Source organism: Mobula hypostoma, chromosome 13, assembly GCF_963921235.1.
Source record: "Mobula hypostoma chromosome 13, sMobHyp1.1, whole genome shotgun sequence".
NCBI lineage: Eukaryota > Metazoa > Chordata > Chondrichthyes > Myliobatiformes > Myliobatidae > Mobula > Mobula hypostoma.
This window is the reverse complement of record NC_086109.1, coordinates 5494945-5515501: the sequence shown is the minus strand read 5'-3', so window position 1 is coordinate 5515501 and position 20557 is coordinate 5494945. Positions and strand designations below refer to the sequence as shown.

Sequence of the window (20557 nt, the reverse complement as noted above, 5' to 3'; positions counted from 1 at the left end):
GACAGGCTGGAGTCAGATGACGTTATATTGGTCGCATTAGATCACCTTTCACGCGATTTTACGCGTTCACTTTTAACTCTCTGTAACCTTTGATCAGTTTATTCAGTAGCTTTCACCGGTGACTTCCCTAACAGCCACATTGCAAAATAAACTGTGTTTCCGTAACTAATTACTTACTGATGATTGGTGTAACCTCATTTACCACCATAACTCACAGGCAAATTCTTACACAGCCTACAGACTCCCGGAGGGCTTTGTCCAATTTCAACTCCCAATAAATTCAACAGCCGAAGTCTACAGTCAAATAAGGGTGTGGAACATCCCCAGCAGGTCAGACAGCATCCGTGGAGAGAGAAAGTTTTGAATGCTTTAGGGTGGCATGGTAGCACAAGACTTTGCCGTACGGGCGACCCAGGTTCAATTCCCACTGCTGTCTATACGTTCACCCCATGACCATGTGGGTTTCCTCTAAAGAAGTACCAGTTGGTGGGTTAATTAGTCATCGTGAATTGTCCCGTAATAAATAAATAAATAATCAATCAATCACCGGCCTTTCACTAGAACCCTTGTGAACATTTAGAACACTGCAGAACGTACAACCTGGAATGTGGGAGGAAATCAGAGCAGGCAGAGGAATCCCACAAGGTCATGGGCAGAACGTACAAACTCCTTACAGAGAACAGCAGGCTTGAATCATGATGGCGGGCACTGTTATGCAAGCCGCTAGGCTAGCGAGAGGAGAGGAGAGGAGCCGGGCGGGTGGGTTGGTTGTAAAGGGGTCTGGCAGTAGCTGCCACTGCTTATAAAAACTTCCCCGTTTTCAGCCAGTGAATGGAAGTGCACACATTGAAAGCCTACACATGTTTCACTGTGAGTGATTAAGATGAATTTCTGGTCCTTCACATGGATTTGGTACTGGAGTTGGTTTACTCAATACACTGAGCACAGTGAAAAGCTTTGTTTTGCATTGCAGGGTCATAGAAAGGTACAACACAGAATCAGACCCATCGGCCCATCTAATCCGTGCTGAACCATTTAAACTGCCCACTCCCATCGACCTGCACCGGGACCGTGGCCATCCATACCCCTGCCACCTAGTACCTATCCAAACTTTGCTTAAACGTTGAAATCGAGCTTGCACGCACCACTCGTGCCGGTAGGTCGTTCCCCACTCTCAGGACATCGTTACAGATAATTTCATTACAACAGCATATTGAGATAGCACGGGGTAAGAAAACAGGAACAGAGAGCAGAATAAAGTGTTACAGTTACAGAGAAAGTGCAGCGTAGCTAGACAATAAGGTGCAAGGTCATAACGAGGTAGATTGTGAGGCCATTGGCACAGCAAGGTCAGTCAGTGTGAGGTATTTACGCAGTGTGCCTTTCTGGGTCCGTGTTGTGTGAGCCTAGTTCACCCAGTCACAAAGCCCTCTCCACCATCGAGGATATCTTCAAGAGGCAGTGTTTGAAGAAAGTGGCACCTTTCACTAAAGGTCCTCACTATTTGGGACTTGCCTCCTTCTTGTTACGAGCACTGGGGAGGAGGTGCAGGAGCCCAAAGACCTGCACTCAACAATTCAGGACCAGCTTCTTTCATTCTTCCATCAGAGTTCCAAATAGCCCACAAACACAGACATAAATCCATCCATCTTTCTCTCTCCCTCTCTTTCCACTTATAAGCCACAACCCAATGTAATGTAAGGGGGTTTCATCTCTTATGTTACTGTGTAGGCTAATTAAAATGGCTTCTTTGTTATGTTATACTTGGGAATGCTTCTTTGTTATGTTAAACGCTAAGAAAATCCTTCCCGCCAGCAGTTTGTTGAATCACGTTACTGATAAGAAGATGTTATGAACCAATTGGGATAGTTGTTATGTTTTTGGTGTATTTGAAGATATTGTATGCGCGGGGTTTTGGACAGAAGGCGGGAGAGAGAGACAGAGAATGGACCAGGTGCTGTGAGTTCGCTAACGGGTTCGGCGAGGAGGGGAGACGGAGACGGACTCGTGTGGAGCGTCTGGTCGACCACCGTTATTGGTCCCAGGCGGCCGGTCGAGGTGGTCCGAGGGGTCGCAGGGTGAAGAAGAAGGGTCCCGAGCTCCAACTGTTTGTGCACGAAGAGATTGAATTTTTATAAGTGTGGTGCCTTTTATTTTCCTTTTATATTTTATTCTCTATTAATTATATAGTTCCAGCAATATCTATAAACAGTAAATCATTTAATCGTATCTGGGGTATTGTCTGTTATTTGGGCGGGGTGGGGTACATCACACAGCATCCACACAAACTAATTACCCAGTTTGGCAGGGCCGAGGCTGTTTCCCTAGACGACAGCGAGCCGAGTGACCCTGAGGGTGGCCAGGGGGGCTACAGTAACAAAAGTCAGCAGGACAGAACTGCCTGTGTGGAGTTTGCAAGCTCTCTCGGGTTGCTCCTCATCCCAGAGACATGCAGGATATAATTGTCTGGATTATCAGATGTTCGTTGGCTGGTGTAAATACACAGCTCCGTGTGGGTGGGTGAGAGAATCTGGGTGGGGGTGGTGGGGAGGGATGGGAGATGTTAATTGGTTAGTGTAAATAGCTCCATGTGGGTGGGTGATAGAATGGGGTGGGGTGGGGGGTTGCGGAGGGAGTGGGGGGGGATGTTAATTGCCAGTGTGAATAGCTCCGTGTGGGTGGGTGATAGAATTGGGGTGGGAGTTTATGAGAACGTGGGACAGAATACTTTACAGGGGAATAAGTGGGGAGGTGCATGGGACCAAAAGCCAGTAGAGAGTTGATGGGCTGAGTGGACTGCTATGTCATAAGGAAAACGAATCCGAGTCTTACAGAAACAGAACGGCATGATAGCATAGCAGTGTGTGTGTATATATACACACACACACACATATTATCTACATATCTATCTCTATATATACACACATACATACAACACACACAAATGGCCTTGCCTGGTGTCTCAGGGCTGGGTGTGTCTTGCACCTGTGCAGCCCCAACCCCCACGCCCCATCAATCCTCCTCTGCCACCCCTCCCATGGCGCCCCATCCTCACCATTTACAAACTCAATCTCAGCCCCACGTTGATAAATACAGTGCTGTGCAAAGGTCCTAGGCAACCTAGCTACGTGCACGTGCCTAAGACTTTTGAACAGAACTGTAATTGTCAGCGTGGAGTGGAGAGCGAGTTTGTAAATCTGGTTGCAGCAGAGGGTATTGGGAATGACAAAGGGTGGGGGACAGGTGGCAGAGAAGGAGTGGCAGGAATTGGGGGGGACGGTTCTGCACCCTAATAAGATGCCAGCCAAGGTCATTTGATTCCAAACAATTGATTTATTGAACATTACTGCATGTCTCTCTGGTGCTCCCCTCTCCCTTCCCCTTTTCCCAACCATGATTCCCCTCTCCCTGCTGCCTTCCCACTCTCAGTCCACAATAGAGACCCAGATCAGAATCAGGGTTTCAGTGAATGATAGGAAGGTAAAATGATCTGTATTTTGCTGTACAGTGAAAGTTGGAAATAGGAACTGAGATGAAACATTACAATGCCAAGCTTGACAGTTGGTCTCTGCTTCACTTTCGCAGTTCCGGAGTCCACGATCGCATTTGGTGCCCCTTCCCCAGACGTCAGCACTGAGATCTCATTCAGTTTATCTGAAAACAAGAACAGACCACAAACATCAATCACAGACACTCAAATTCTTAAGTTCACAACTGTTCCCAAACCCATTCCCACGCAAGGATCAGGAGAAGGTGTCTAATCAGCCCATCCAGGATGTCGGGGTGGGGCTGACAAGAGAAGTCAGAGCCAATGTAAAAGCAAAAGAGAGGGCATACAAGGATGCCAAAGCTAGTGGGAAGATAGAGGATTAGGATGCTTTTAAAAACTTGCAGAAGGAAACTAAGAAGGTCATTAGGAAGGAAAAGATGAATAATGAAAGGAAGCTGGTGACTAATATCATAGAATACACTAAAAGCTTTTTAAAGTATATAAAGGGTAAAAGAGAATCGAGGGTAGATATAGGACCAATAGACAATGACGCTGGAGATATTGTAATGAGAGATGCAGAGATGGCAGGGGAACTGAATGCATATCTTGCATCAGTCTTCACAGTGGAAGACGCCTGCAGTATACCAGACATTCAAGAGTGTCAGGGAAGTGATGTTTGTGCAGTGGAAATTACGACTGAGAAGGTACTCAGGAAGCTTAGTGGTCTGAAGGTGGATAAATCTCCTGGACCTGATGGAATGCACCCTTGGGTTCTGAAGGAAGTAGTTGGAGAGATTGTGGAGGCATTAACAATGATCTTTCAAGAACTGATAGATTCTGGCATTGTACTGGATGACTGGAAATGTTACTCCGCTATTTAAGAAGAGTGGGAGGCAGCAGAAAGGAAACTATAGACCTGTTAGCCTGACATCAGTGGTTGGGAAGTTGTTGGAATCAATTGTTGGGGATGAGATTATGGAGTACCTGGTGGCACATGACAAGATAGGCCAAAGTGAGCACGGTTTCCTGAAAGGAAAATCATGCCTGACTAACCTAATGCAATTTTTGAGGAAACTACAAGCAGGGTAGACAAAGGAGATGCAGTAGACATACTGTACTTGGACTTTCAGAAGGCCTTTGACAAGGTGCCGCACATGAGGTTGCTAGTGAGATAACAGCCCATGGAATCACAGGGGAGTTACTAGCATGGATGGAGCAGTGGCTGATCGGCAGAAAACAGAGAGTGGGAATAAAGGGATCCTATTCTGGCTGGTTGCTGGTTACCAGTGGAGTTCCACAGGGGTCAGTGCTGGGACTGCTGTTTTTTACGATGTATGTCAATGATTTGGATTATAGGATTAATAGATTTGGGGATAAATTTGCAGATGGTACAAAGTGGAGGAGTGGGTAGTGTTGAGGAAACAAAGAGCCTGCAGAGAGACTTAGATAGTTTAGGGCAATGGGCAAAGAAGTAGCAAATGAAATGCAATGTTGGAAAGTGTATGTTCATGCACTTTGGTGGAAGAAATAAACAGGCAGATTATTATTTAGATGGGGAGAGAATTCAAAATGCAGAGATTCAAAGGGACTTGGGAGTCCTTGTGCAAGATACCCTAAAGGTTAACCTCCAGGTTGAGTCGGTGGTGAAGAAAGTGAATGTAATGTTGGCATTTATTTCCTGAGGTATAGAATATAAGAGCAGGGATGTGATGTTGAGACTCTATGAGGCACTCGTGAGACCACTCTTGGAGTATTGTGTGCAGTTTTGAGCTCCTTATTTTAGAAAGGATATACTGGCATTGGAGAGGGTTCAGAGAAGATTCACGAGAATGATTCCAGGAATGAAAGGGTTACCATACAAGGAACGTCTGGCAACTCTTGGGCTTTATTCCCCTGGAGTTCAGGAGAATGAGGGGGGAATCTCATAGAAACATTCTGAATGTTAAAAGGCCTGAACAGATTAGATATGGCAAAGTTATTTCCCATGGTAGGGGAGTCTAGGACAAGAGGGCATGACTTCAGGATTGAAGGACGTCCATTTAGAACAGAGATACGGAGAAATTACTTTAGTCAGAGGGTGGTAAATCTGTGGAATTTGTTGCCACGAGCAGTTTGTAAGATCGAGTCAATGGGTGCATTTAAGGCAGAGACAGATAGGTTCTTGATTAGCCAGGGCACCAAAGGGTATGGGGAGAAGGCAGGGGAGTGGGGATGACTAGAAGAATTGGATCAGCCCATGGATTGAATGGTGGAGCAGACTCAATGGGCCGAATGGCCTACTTCTGCTCCTATGTCTTATGGTGTTGTAAGTCTCTACCAAAGGAGGTGTGAGATGCTCCTTCCCTCCGCTAGCCTGCAGGTCATGGTTAGGTACTGATTAGTCCCCCCAGTCAGGGTCATGTGAAGCCATGGGAACAGGTGGTGGATGGTCGTATGAGCAGCTGGTGCACATCACAAGTCCTGCTTATGCGACCACTAACATTAGGGAGACAATTTCTGAAGAGTATTGATAATAGCTGGGGTCACTTGTCTTGCAAAGACACTGCCCAGAAGAAGGTAATGGCAAACCACTTCTGTCGAAAGATTTGCCAAGAACAATCACTGTCATGAAAAGACCATGATTGCCCACGTTATATGACATGGCACATAATGAACAAATGAGCTCATTTCATCTTTGAATAAATCATGGTTTGTCCAACCAATCGTGGTGCCTCTCTTCTGTCCTACTCTCCCCTCCACTTGACTCCAGAATCTATCTGATTATGACCTTACACCATATTGTCTGCCTGAACTGCTCTTCATGTGCGAGTGGGTGGGAGGATGGGAGAGAGGCTTGTTTCCCTATTTTTGCTCTTGCTTGTTTGCTGTTGTTTTGTTGAATTTCAAGTTGCTGGGTATCAATATCTCTGAGGATCGATCCTGGATCCAAGATATCGATGCAGCTACAAAGAAGGCACGACAGCAGCTATATCTCCTTAGGAGTTTGAGGAGATTTGGTACGTCGCCAAAGTCACTCAGATTTCCACAGATGTACCGTGGAGAGCGTTCCAACTGGCTGCATCACCGTCTGGTATGGGGGTGCCACTGCACACGATCAAAATAAGCTACAGAGTTGTAAAATTAGTCAGCTCCATCATGGGCATTAGTCTCCGTAGTATCTAGGACATCTTCAAGGAGCGATGCCTCAGAAAGGCAGCGTCCATCATTAAAGAGCCCCATCACCCAGGTCATGCCTTGTTCTCTTTACTACCATCAGGAAGGAGGTCCAGGAGCTCAAAGGCACACGCTCAACCCTTCAGGAAGAGCTTCTTCCCCTCTGCCATCCGATTTCTGAATGGACACTGAACCCATAAACACTACCTCACCATTTTTTTAATTTCTCTTTCCGCACGACTTATTTAATGATTTTATATATATACACACACGCACTGCAATTCAGTTTTTTGCTATTATTATATATTGCAATGTACTGCTGCCACAAAGTTAACAAATTTCAAATTTCACAGCATATTCTGGTGATATTAGACCTGATTCTGATCCTGTTGTTGTTTGTGTTGTTCTGCTGAACGTTGTGGGTATGCTACATTGGCACCAGAATATGTGGCGACACTTGCGAGGCCGCTCCCAGCACATCCCGAGGTGCACTGGTGGTTAACGTGCTTCACTGTATGTTTTGATGTACATGTGATAAATAAATGAATCTAAATCTGACCCACAAGAAGTAGGGCATTTAGAATACAGAAATCCCTTCAGCCTACAATGTCTTTGAGAAAGTAATTAAATTAGTAAGCAAGTGTCTAACTAAACTAATCCCCTCTGCCTACACAATGAATCATAATCAGATTATTATCGCTGACATATGTCATGAAATTCGTTGTACTGTGGCAGCAGTACACGGCAATATATTTCTTTTTTAAATTACTGAAAGTTACACTAGGAAAATATATTAAACTTCATAAGTAGTGAAAGAAGAGCAAAACAGCGAGGTGGTGTTCAGAAAGCTGATGGCAGAGGGGAAGAAATGGTCCCTAAATCAACGAGTGTCTGATGCTTCCGGGTGAAAGTCCAGGAGTGGCCCGGACAATGCCCAGTGGTATGTGTTAGGGGAGCCAGGATGTTCAGAGGTTGAGAGAGGGAGCAGATCTACTCATCAGCTTCAGAGTGACAGCGCTGTGCTGGGGACCAACTGAACATACAAGGCCATTTCACTGTTAACCCACTGGTCCAACTACACCAATAAAAATCCTCCCAACGTCTGGACCTCCTCCACATCTCAGCTTCCACCATTAATAGCCCCAAGCTCCAACACTCCCTCCCACAGCCTCCCCAACAAATATTTTCACCAGCCCGTGTTCAGCTCGTGACTCTCTGACTGGTTTCATCAGGACCAGGTATGGAAACTCCAATGCCCAAGAATGGAAAAGCCTGCAGAAAGTGATGGACGCAGCCCAGTCCATCACAGGCAAAGCCCTCCCTGTCACTGAGCACATTTACAATGGAGCGTTGCCACAAGAAAACCACATTCATCAAAAACCCACACAATCCAGGCTATGATCTCTTCTCGCTACTACCATTGGGCAGGAGATAGATACAGGAGCCTTAGGTCCCACACAACCGGGTTCAGGAACAGTTACTACCCTTCAACCATCAGAGTCCTGAACCAACGTGGATAATTTCACTCACCTCAACTCCGAATCTGCTCCACAAACTACAGACTCAATTTCAAGGGCTCTACAACTCATGTTCTAAGTATTATTTATATTTTTATTTGCATAGTTTGTCTTCTTTTGCATATTGAATGTTTGTCAGTCTTTATACATAGCTTTTCATAAATTTTATTGTATTTCTTTACATTTATAAATGCCTGCAAAAATGAATCTCAGGGTAGTATATGGGGACATTAACGTCATTTATTAGGTGGTAATAAATTCACCTTGCACTTTGACAGTGAACATCATGGACATTGCATAGCAAACCATCCAGCCAGTAACACAAAGAAACTGATCATTGACTTCTAGAACGTGGTGGGGGTGGTGCACACACTCCCGCCTACACCAATGGTGCTGAGGTCAAGAGAGCTTCAAGTTCCTCGGAGTGGACATCATCAATAGGCTGTCTTGGTCCAACCACGTAGACACCACAGTCAGGAAAACTCACCAATGCTCCCACTTCCTCAGGAGGCTAAAGAAATTTGGCATGTGCACTTTCACACGCACCAGTTTTTAGTCAATACACCATAGAACACATCCTATCTGGATGCATCACAGCTTGGTACGTCAACTGTTCTACACGTGACCACAAGAAACTGCAGAGAGTTGTGGACACAGCTCAGCACATCACAGAAACAAGTCTCACCTCCATGGACTCTATCTGTACCTCTCACTGCCCCGGTAAAACAGCCAACATGATGAAAGACCCCAAACCCAGACATTCTCTCTTCAACCTTCTCTCATCAGGCAGAAGATACGAAGCCTGAAAACACGTATCACCAGGCTCAAGGTCAAACTCTATCACGCTGTTATAAGGTTACTAAAAAAAGTTCAAAATAAATTTATTAACAAAGTACATAGTTGTCACCATATACAACCCTGAGATTCATTATCTTGCGGGCATACACAATAAATCCATGATAGAATAAAGAACACAATAGAATCAATGAAAGACCACACTGGACTGGATGTTCAACCATTGTGCAAAAGGCAACCAACTGTGCAAATTGAAAAAAGAAAGAATAATAATAATAATATAGGCATCTGTTAGTCTTGTGAGACCATGGATTTGCGCCTTGGAAGGTTTCCAGGGTGCAGGCCTGGGCAAGGTTGTATGGAAGACGAGCAGTTTGCCCATGTTGCAAGTCTCCCTTCTCCACGACACCAATGTTGTCCACGGGAAGGGCATTAGGACCCATACAGCTTGGCACCAGTGTCGTCGCAGAGCAATGTGTGGTTAAGTGCCTTGCTCAAGGACACACGCGCTGCCTCAGCTGAGGCTCAAACTAGCGACCTTCAGATCACTAGACCGACACCTTAACCACTTGGCCACATGCCAACACAATATATTATAATAACAATAATAATAATAATACTTCCAGTTAAGATGGTGCCTGCGCACAACACTCCTTCAGTTGACATCTTCTGGAAAGATCACGAAACTATGTACTGATGTGTCTGTTCCATTTTTTGTTCATTTTTTGTGCAGGGAGGGGGATTTGGGGGTCAATGATCGTGCTGCCTTTCTCTTCTTTTTCTCTCTTGGTTTCATGGCTACCCAGGGAAGAAGAATTTCAGAGTTGTATACTTTGATAATAAATTAACCGTTGAACCCTTAGAATAAATAAATGAACAATAAATATCGAGAATGAGATGAAGAGAGTGAGTGAAGTTATCCCCTTTGGTTCAGGAGCTGATGATTGAGGGGCAGTAACTGTTCCTGAACCTGGTGGTGGGAGTCCCGAGGCTCCTGTACCTTCTTCCTGATGGTAGCAGTGAGAAGAGAGCATGGCCTGGGTGGTGGGGGCCCTGATGATAGAAGCTGCTTTCCTACCCCCACAGATGCAGCTTGGCCCACAGGGGTTCCCAACCTTTTTTATGCCATGGACTGCTACTTTTAACTAAGGGGTTCATGGGCCCCAGGCTGGGAACCCCTGCTTCAGATTCCTGCACCTCATGGGCTTTACTCTTTGGAGAAGAGGGTGAGAGGTGATTTGATCGAGGTGTACAGGAGGGTGAGGGGCATAAATGACGTGGACAGCCAGAGACTTTTCCCCCCCGGGGTGGAAATGGCCTAATATGAGGGGGCACAACTTTGTGATTGGAGAAAGGTCCAGGGAGGGGATGTCAGAGGGATATTTACTTTTTACACTGAGAGTGGTTGGGTGTGTGGAATTCTCTGCAGGCATGGCAGAGATGCGGATATATTAGGGATATTTAAGAGACTCCAAGATAGGCACATGGATGAAAGACAAATGGAGGGAAGAGTTAGATTGATCTCATAGTAGGTTAATAGGTCAGCACAATATCACGGCCTGAAAGGCCTGTTCTGTTCTATGTCCTACCTGTAGTCTCTTGCATCTCCACAACTCCCTTTGACAGTAAACCAAAAAACACAGAAACGAACAGTGTCGGCCACTCGGCCCAACAGGCACGTTCTGCCTTTAATACGATCAAACAGATTCAGCCCCATGTTCCTGCTCTTCCCCCCACCCCAAGCCCCCTCCACATTCCAACATGCCTTCAATTTTCAGACTTCTGTCATGACTTGGCCTCGACTGCCCTCCGTGGGGAGATTTGTACAGGTTGCCACAGATCAGCTAAGGAAACTTCTCCACATCTCAGTCCTAAAAAGACGACCCAATATCCTTACACTGTGACCGCCACCCGCCCCCCCCCAGCCCCACACCCTCCAAACTACCAGGCAGAAGCAAAGTCCTCCCTGCACCGAGTCCCTCCTCTCCTGCGCGGGGTAATTACAAGTTCTAGTAAGAGTCGCTCTCCTTCTGAACTCCAGCGAATGCAGTCCCAATGGTTCAAATCCCATCAGTCTAGTGAACCGTTGGCGAGCTACCTGACTAGGACAAACATCCTCCCTTAGACCCAGAGAGAAGTGTACGCAGTGCTCAGGGTGTGGTCTCAGCCGACACCCAGTACAATTGTGGTCAGACATCCCTACGCCTGAACTCATTTCCTCTTGCTGTGAAGGCCATATGCCTTTAACCACCTGTGTGCCTGTCCTCGGCAAGTGATTCCCAGGAACACCCAGGTCTCACTGCTTCTTCCCCTCTCCTTTAGATAGTAATCTGCTTTCGTAGTTCTAGCCCCTCACGTTCATCCCCAGGTACAGAGGGCACTGTAGCCCCAAGATTTCATCAGGAGGAGGTGAATCAATCTTGTCGTCACTCCAATCTGCACCAGGAACCTGACACGCATGGTTTATCCACGGGAATCACAGCTTGTTTCGGAGGCTGGGAAATAGTATGAGGGGTGGGGAGAGGAGGGGGGATATTCTGCACTGCTGTGGTGGGGAGAAGCACCGTCTGCCTCTCTTCTCGAACCACCCGCTCTCAGTAGGTGTAAAATCCTGTGGTGTCACTGGAAAGCTGCTGATGGAGAGATCCCGGGCCCCTGGGTTAGCGATGATCCCTTAAGCCAATGGTTTACCATTACAATGCAGGTTGAGGGAGCTTGCTGTGCCAACACTGGCCACTGCCCGTCCTGCACGGTGCCACGCTACTGGCTTTGAGGTCAGAAGTTGAGACTGACGCGGTACTTTTCTCTGCACGGACGGAGCCACGTTTGATGACAGGTGGTGTGCAGGAGGGTTGAGAATTCCCTGATGTTTGGCGGGGCAGGGATCACTTTTCCTTGCCCCTCCCCTCTTCTTCGATTCCCCACCCCGGCCTTCTACCTCTTCTCGGCTGCCTATCACCTCCCCCGGGCCCCCTCCTCCTTCCCTTCCTCCTATAGTCCCCTCTCCTCTCTTATCAGATTCCTTCCTCTTCAGTCCTTTACCTTTCCCACCCACCCGGCTAAACCTATCACCTTCTAGCTATCCCTCTTCCTCTCTCCCCACCTTTTTATTCTGGCGTCTTCCCCCTTCCTTTCCAGTCCTGAAGAGCGGTGTCGCTCTGAAACGTCGACTGTTTATTCATTTCCACAGGTGCTAGTCATTGGGTAGATTTAAAATGAAGGTCGATAGGTTCTTGATTAGTTGGGGCATCGTAGCTTCAGGGGAGAAGACAGAAGAAAGGTACTAAATCAGCATTGAATGGCAGAAAAGACTTGATGGGCTGAATGGCCTAATTCTGTTCCTCTGTCTAATCACCTTATGAAAACTCCTCTCCCTGCTGGTATAAACATCGATTCTAAAGTGTGGGCAGGGCAAAAATGCCCGTGGATTACAATTACAGAATTTCCTGCAGATTCCAACAAAAAACCTTTAACAAGAGTGACCTTTCAAACCCTTGGTTTAATAAATGGCTACGCCCTTTAGGGAACAAGGCTGTAAATCAGGCTGACGACTGCCGGTGACTCTACAGGCCAAATATGATACCAAAACCTCAGCAAACATTTGGAACTCGGCAAGCAGAAGCCACTCCCTCCACACTGCCACTTTGAAGATGAAAGTGCAGATCTTCTGGCGTCTAAACCAAGCGTGAATAAAGAGCTCAAATAACAACAAATTAACTGTTTAAAATTTTTAATAGCCCGGAGGACGCAAGTCCCCAAGTCACCGCTCACTGGTTCATTCCAATTCCCTGCTCACCTCTCAGCCTCACACCCCATGACTAAAGAACTGTGCTAAACTGTTGCGGTACATAGACCAGTGCAGGCCATTCAGCCTGCAATGTTGTGCCAGCCTTTTATTTAGCGAATCAGCACAGAGTGGGTCCTTCTGGCCCTTCGAGTCACGCCTCCCCAGCAACCCCACAATCCTGACTTAACCCCGGGACAATTTTACAACGACCGATTAACCAGCCTGGTACGTCACTGGACTGTGACAGGAGACCGGAATACCAGGGAAAATCCCATGCATTCCACAGGGAGAACGTGCAGACTCTTCGCAGCATGGCACCGGAATTGAACTCCAAACTCCGGAATGCCCCGAGCTGTAACAGTGTCACGCCACGGGGGTGCCCCCTATTTTACCCACTGCCATGCTGACGTTGCCATCAGATAGTGGCACTTCACCCAGTATTACCTCCTCTCCCTTCCTTTCTGGCAATTATTCGAGAGGTCTAGAATACAAGAGCAAGGATGTGATGCTGAGGCTTTATAAGGCACTGGTGAGGCCTCACCTTGAGTACTGCGAACAATTTTGGGCCCCTCATCTTGGGAAATATGTGCTGGCATTGGAGATGGTCCAGAGGAGGTTCACAAGGATGATTCCAGAAATGAAAGGGTTAACATACGAGGAACGTTTGATGGCTCTGGGTCTGTACTCGCTAGAATTCAGAAGGATCAATGTTGATCCCTTTGAAACCTTTTGAATGTTGAGATGCCTAAACAGAGTAGATGTAGAAAGGATGTTTCCCGTGGTGGGAGAGTCTAGGACAAGAGGGCACAGCCTCCGGATAAGGGAGCGCCCTTTCAAAAACAGAGATGTGGAGAAATCTCTTTAGCCAAAGGGTGGTGAATTTGTGGAATTTGTTGCCACATGCAGCTGTGGAGGCCAGGTCGTTGGGTGTATTTAAGGAAGAGATTGATAAGTTCTTGATTGGACATGGCATTAAAGGTTACAGGGAGAAGGCTGGGAACTGGGGTTGAGCAGGAGATTTAAAAAAAAGGATCAGCCATGATTGAATGGCGGAGCAGACTCGATGGGCCAGATGGCCTAATTCTGCTCCTATGTCTTATGGTCTTTATGGTCTTATAACACTTAGTTCCTGAATTGTTAGTTATCCAGCCATCTTTTTAGTTTGTTCATATCCATCCAGCTCCTCCCTAGGAATTATTTACTCTACAGATACAGCAGCTTAATGGTTCTCCCTTCTGTCTATTTTGGTTGGAGCTTGGGGTAGAAATTCACTTGAGGTACTCAAACTGTGTCTCTTACCAACTTGTACAGATCCATCAAGTCACATCACTTCTTTCTCCCTTTCAAAGGGAAAAGCCCTAGCTTGGGCCTAGGGGCGAGGCAGATCAGCCTCTTGAGTGGTGTCATAGCTACAACCTTGCACTCAATGTCAGTAAGACCAAGGAATTGATTGTGGACTTCAGGAAGAAGAACTTGAGGGAATGCACACCAGCCCACGTCAAGGGAACAGAACTGGAAAGGGAGAGCAGTTTCAAGTCCCTGGGTGTCAACATCCTGACGATCTATCCTAGGTCCAACATATCAATGCAGTTACAAGAAAGCACGACAACAGCTACATTTCATTACTAGTTTGAGGAGATTTGGTATGTCATCAAAGACACTCGTAAATTTCTACAGATGTACTGAGGAGAGCATTCTAACTGGTTGCATCACCGTCTGGTGTGGAGGGGCTACAGCACAGGATCAGATAAAGCTGCAGAAAGTTGTAAACTCAGCCAGATCCATCATGGGCACCGGCCTCCCCAGCGTCGAGAACATCTTCAAAAGATGATGCCTCAGAAAGGCAGCATCTATCACTAAGGAACCCCATCACCCAGGACATGTCTTCTTCTCATCGCTACCATCAGGAAGGAGGTACAGGAGCCTGAAGGCACACACTCAGTGATTCAGGAACAGCTTCTTCCCCTCTGCCATCAGATTTCTGAATGGACACTGAACCCACGAACACCATCTCATCCTCTCTTTTTGCACCCTTATTTAATTTATTTGTTATGCATACTTATTGTAAATTATAGTTTTCATTTACTAAGTATTACAATGTTTAACGTGCACTTGATGTTGCACTCCAAGAAGCACACGATACTTCATAAATCAACCAACTCATTCCAATGGCATGGAAACCACGACGACTGGAGCTGATGGATTTGTTGCAGCCTCCATCCACCTTCACAGCCGTTCAGTTCGAAGTAACTTCGTCCGCCTGTTCCACCGTTGAGGTCTTGGTTGGATTGTTCCTTGTCAGGGACCTCATCCTCGACCTTACCGCCATGGGTGACCCTACCAGGAGCATAGCTCCAGACGGCATTGCTCTCAGGATCTCAGGACCACACAAGCTTCTCCACTGCGACAAGGTGACAGTCCATGGAGAGGCGCCTTCGCTCTGTGGCCACTTCTTCAGAACAAAGACCATCATCCTCGACCTCGGGGGATAGCCACGACAACGACGATTATAATGTACCGCTGTCGCAAAGCAACTAATTTCATGACATATTAAACCTGATTCTAATTCTGTCCTCATAAGACATGCTCTCTAATCCAGGCAACATCCTGGTTAATCTCCTCTGCACCCTCTCTAAAGCTTCCTCACCGTTCCTATAATGAGGCAACCAGAAATGAACACAATTCTCCAAATTTGGTCTCATCAGGGTTCTGAAGAGCTGCAACATTACCTCGGGGCTTTTGAACCCAATTCTCTGACTGACAAAAGCAAACACACCATACGCCTTCTTAACCACCTGATCAACTTGTGCAGCAACTTCGAGTGATCTATGGACGTAGGGGGATGAAGAAGGGGCATAAAGCGAGGAGATGATAACGGACTGAAGGAGAGCGAATTTAATTGGAGAGGACAGTGGATCATGGAAGAAAAAGGGAAAGAGGAGGGTCACTAGAGACAGGTGAGGAGAAGGGGTAGAAGGGGAACCAGATTGGTGAATGGAAAGGAAGAGAACTAGGAGGGGAAGGAATTACCAGAAGTTGGAGAAATTAATGTTCATCAAAGCTGTCAGGTTGGAGGCCATCCAAAGGGAACATGAGGTGTTGCTCATGCAACCTGAGTGCGGTTTCATTGTGGCAGTAAAGGAGGCCGTGGACCGACATGTCAGAATAGGAATGGGAAGTCAAACTGAAAAGTGTGGCTGATGGGACAAGTGCTTGATGACGCAGTCCCCCAATTTGCGTTGGGGCTCACCAACGTAGAGGTACAGTGGATGACCCAGGGCAGACTTGCGGGTGAGTGTCGCCTCACCTGGAAGGACTGTTTGGGGCCCTGAATGGTGGTGAGGGAGAGGTGTAGGGGCTGGTGCAGCACTTGTCCCGTTGCAGGAGAGGCAAATGGGCAAGGGAGTCACAGAGAGAGCAGTCCCTCTGGGCAGCAGCAGATAGGGGGAAGGGAAAGATGTTCTTCCTGGCAGGATCCCATAGTTCAGGAGAACTAGACATTGATAGGCTGTTTCCCATGCAACTGAATTTGATACAAAAAGCCTAGGTTTAAACACTGAGAAGTGTGCACTTGTGATAAGACTACTCTCTATACTGATGAAACAGGAGAATCTGCAGATGCTGGAAATGCAGAGCAAAATGAAGCAGTGGAGGCTACCTCAGTAAATATCTTTAAGACAAGATTAGATAGATTTTTGCACAGTAGGGGAATTAAGGGTTATGGGGGAAAGGCAGGTAGGCACAGATGAGTCATGATCTGATTGAATGGTGGAGCAGGCTCGATGGGCCAGATGGCCTACTCCTGCTCCTATCTCTTATGTTCTTATGTTCTTATGTTCCTATGTGAAACACATACAAAATGCTGGAGGAGCTCAGCACGGGAGCAGAGTGGTTAGCACAATGCTTTACAGTACAGGTGACCTGCGTTCGATTCCCACCGCTGCGTGTGTAATTTGTACATTCTCCCTGTGGCCACGTGGGTTTCCTCCAGGTGCTCCAGTTTCCTGCATCTCAATGAACAAATAACTAAATCCAGAGAGAGGAATAACCGGTTAATGTTTTGGGCCGAGACCCTTCATCAGGACTGGTGAAGGGTTTCAGCCCAAAGCATGGGCTGTTTATTTTTCTCTGTAGATGCTGCCTGCCCTGCTGTGTTCCTGCAGCATTTTGTGCATATTTCTCTACACTGAAGCAAGGCTAAACCCAAGATAACGTCAGCATGGAGACACAAGTGGCTGCAGGTGCTGGAATCTAGACCAACAAACAATCTGTAGGAGGAACTTGCAAAGATAACGTTAGTGCGGCTCATTATGCAGAAATGGAAACCATCTCCAATGTTGGCGTCTTCTGCGAACAGAAGGCTGAAAAATGTTGCTAAACTAAAAATATTAGCTCATCGGAAGAGCATGTCAGAGGGTGAGAGAGAGATTCAATCTAGTCTGACTGGAAATGTTTCTCATAGCCAAGAATGGAGTCTAACCGGGTAAATCAGTAAGGAGTTGTGTACAACAGGCTCACAGCAAACAAGGAAAGATGTCCAAGTATGTGATTAGATACTAAACATTTCTGGTTGATAGCCTTCTATCAGAATGAGGAATAGTTAAATGTAAAGTAGATGGCTTTAGAGGGTAGAAGGTGGGAGGTGGGATGTGGATGTCGGGGAGAGGTGAGTGTTGGGAGGGAGGTGGGTTTGGGTCAAGGCCACAAGGGAAAGACTAAAATGGGAAGAGTCTGAAGGGCAGTCATTCCTGTCAAGAGGGGAAGGGGAAAAATCAGGGAAACAGAGACTGAGATTGGTTTGAGATTTGGTTTCATGAGCTGGTTTACACGGTCCCTTCTGGAGCCCAAGCCGCAGATGCCAGAAATCAGAAACAGAGCCAGGACACACTGGCAATGCTCAGCAGGACGGGCAGCCTCCTTGGGGGAGAGAAACAAGCTGAACATTTTGTGCCCAAAGGTCTCAGACAGAGCTGTGGAAAGTCAGAGATTGGGAGAGAGTGGGAGGAGGGAGGGAGGGAGGGGGAGAAATAGGGGGAGATTGGGATGGGGAGGGAGGGGTAAGGAGGGTGAGAGGGAAGGACAGAGAGGGAGAGAGGAAGAGAAAGAGGAGGGGAGAGACAAGGAGGGAAGAGGAGTGGAAAGCGAGAAGGGGAGTGGATGAGAGAGGGGGAGAGGGTAGAGAGAGAAGGGGGAGGGAAGGGACAGAAAGAGATCAAGGGGAGAGGGAGGGAGAGGGGAGTTGGGAATAGAACAGCAGAATTGTATGTAATAGGGTGGAGATTAAATGTGATAGGATTTACCCAACGCTGTCAGAACACTATGTCGCCATAGCTGTAATGTGCAGATGGATGACCATGTGTTGTTTATTGAACTTACACTGGACACATTAGGGGTCTTGGAGTTGGGGGTGAGGGGGAAAGAGAGACAAGAACCAGAAATGCGGGATCACCCCGGACTGACAGAATCCCAGATCTTGGTGGGACGAACCACCCCCCTCACCCAACCCCACCAGCTACATCTCGTTGACCTCAACGGTACTGATGTGCAGGAGTCTGTGGACAGCAAGGTGCAAAGAGGATATCAGTGACCAGGGCAGGACAATGGCAAATTTATAAAGGGTCATATTCAAAGATAAGGTTGATTGGTTCCTGATAGTGAGGGCATCAAACAAGAAGGCAGGAGAGGGAAAATAAATCAGTCATGGTCAAATAGCAGAGCAGACTCAAAGGGCCGAATGGCCTGATTTTGCTCCTATATCTTATGGTCTTAAATGGAAATTAATTCAGAGTTGGAAAAGGGTGTGCAAAATGATATTCAATACACGTAGGGCATACAGAGATGCGAAAGAGCACTGGGGTCCTGGAGCATACCTCACACACAGCTGGTCAAGTGAGTAAGTGGTTAAAAACATGTATGTCTTGTTTTTCTTCACAAGCTGAGGCAGGCAAGGGCAGGAGGTCCTGCTAGAGCTGTACGCCACACTAGTCAGGCTGGCAGCTGGCTCTCCGAATCTGTGGCCGCACACGATCTGCTGGAGGAGCAGCAGGTCGAGCAGCGTCTGCGAGGTGGAGGGAACTGTCACCACGCTGAGATGAAAGGCTGCGTCAGCTCTGGGAGTGGAGAGGGTCGCTGGGAGGAGATTCCCAACCCCTCCCACACACCTGCCGAGTTCCTCTAGCAGATTGGCTGTTGCTCCAGATTCCAGCATCTGAACTCTCTTGCAGCTCGAACACTATTTACAGTTCCGGTCACCAGTGTAGGAAAATTGCAATCGCACAGGAGAGGGTGTGGAGAGGACTGATGAGGACCAGATAATTGTAGCAACAAGGAAAGACTGGAGAGGCTGGGGGTGTTTTATATAGAATTAAGGAGGCGGAGGGAAAGTTTCTGTGAGATTCAGAATCACGTTTAATATCACTGGCATATGTCATGAAATTTGTTGTTATGCGGCAGCAGTACATCGCAATACATAATAATATAAACTATAAGTTACAATCAATATCATATATGTATATATGTTTTTATGTATAAGTATTTCATCAAGTGCATGTCGTATGACATGTGTCATCATGATCTCATGACCATGATTGTTCTTGGCAAATTTTTCTAACAAAGTAGTATGCCATTGTCTTCTTCTGGGCAGTGTCTTTACTAGACGGGTGACCCCAGCCATTATCAACACTCTTCAGAGACTGTCTGCCTGGCGTCAGTGGTCACATAACCAGGAATTGTGATGTGCACCAGCTGCTCATACCACCATCCACCACCTGATCCCGTGGCTTCACGTGACCCTGATCGGGGGCTAAGCAGGTGCTACACCTTGCCCAAGGGTGACCTGCAGCTAGCGGGGGGAAGGAGCATCTTACATCCCCTTTGGTAGGGACGTATCTCCATCCCACCACGCAGTACTGTATATATAAACTGAAATTAAATCAGTGCAAAGAGAGCAAATAAAGAAGTAAAACCTACAGTGAGATAGTGTACATGGGTTCATTGTCCATTCTGAAAACTGATGACAGAGGGGAAGAAGGCTTCAGTGAGGTTTATTACATGAACAGAAAAGACCTATTGCCCAAAGTCGCTGCAGGACCGGATGGTGTCAGTACCAGGGTGCTCAAAGCCTGTTCCCCTCAGCTATGTGGAGTACTTCGCCATGTCTTCAACCTGAGCCTGAGGCTCCGAGGGTTCCTGTGCTGTGGAAGACGTCCTGCCTCGTCCCTGTACCGCGCCCCAGCGGCCTCAATGACTACAGACCGGTGGCATTGACCTCCCACATCATGAAGACCTTGGAGAGACTTGTTCTGGAGCTGCTCCGGCCTATGGTCAGGCCACACTTAGATCCCCTCCAGTTCGCCTACCAGCCCCGACTAGGAGTTGAGGATGCCATCGTCTACCTGCTGAACCGTGTCTACGCCCACCTGGACAAGCCAGTGAGCACTGCGAGGGTCATGTTTTTTGACTTCTCCAGTGCGTTCAACACCATCTGCCCTGCTCTGCTGGGGGAGAAGCTGACAGCGATGAAGGTGGATGCTTTCCTGGTGTCATGGATTCTTGATTACCTGAATGGCAGACTACAGTACGTGTGCTTGCAACACTGTGTGTCCGACAGAGTGATCAGCAGCACTGGGGCTCCACAGGGGACTGTCTTGTCTCCCTTTCTCTTCACCATTTACACCTCGGACTTCAACTACTGCACAGTGTCTTGTCATCTTCAGAAGTTTTCTGATGACTCTGCCATAGTTGGATGCATCAGCAAGGGAGATGAGGCTGAGTACAGGGCTACGGTAGGAAACTTTGTCACATGGCGTGAGCAGA

At 47.2% G+C, this 20557-nt stretch overlaps 1 protein-coding gene across 1 annotated transcript in view; it reads right to left on the bottom strand.

Annotated features, from left to right (window-relative positions):
* The window catches only part of LOC134355384 (uncharacterized protein C6orf132 homolog), a 61271-nt gene that overhangs the window by 25039 nt on the left and 15675 nt on the right, over positions 1–20557 (bottom strand). Inside the window, exon 2 of the mRNA XM_063065181.1 lies at positions 3545–3654. Within this exon, the coding sequence (XP_062921251.1) occupies positions 3545–3654 (110 nt within the window). The remainder of the gene's footprint in view (positions 1–3544; positions 3655–20557) is intronic.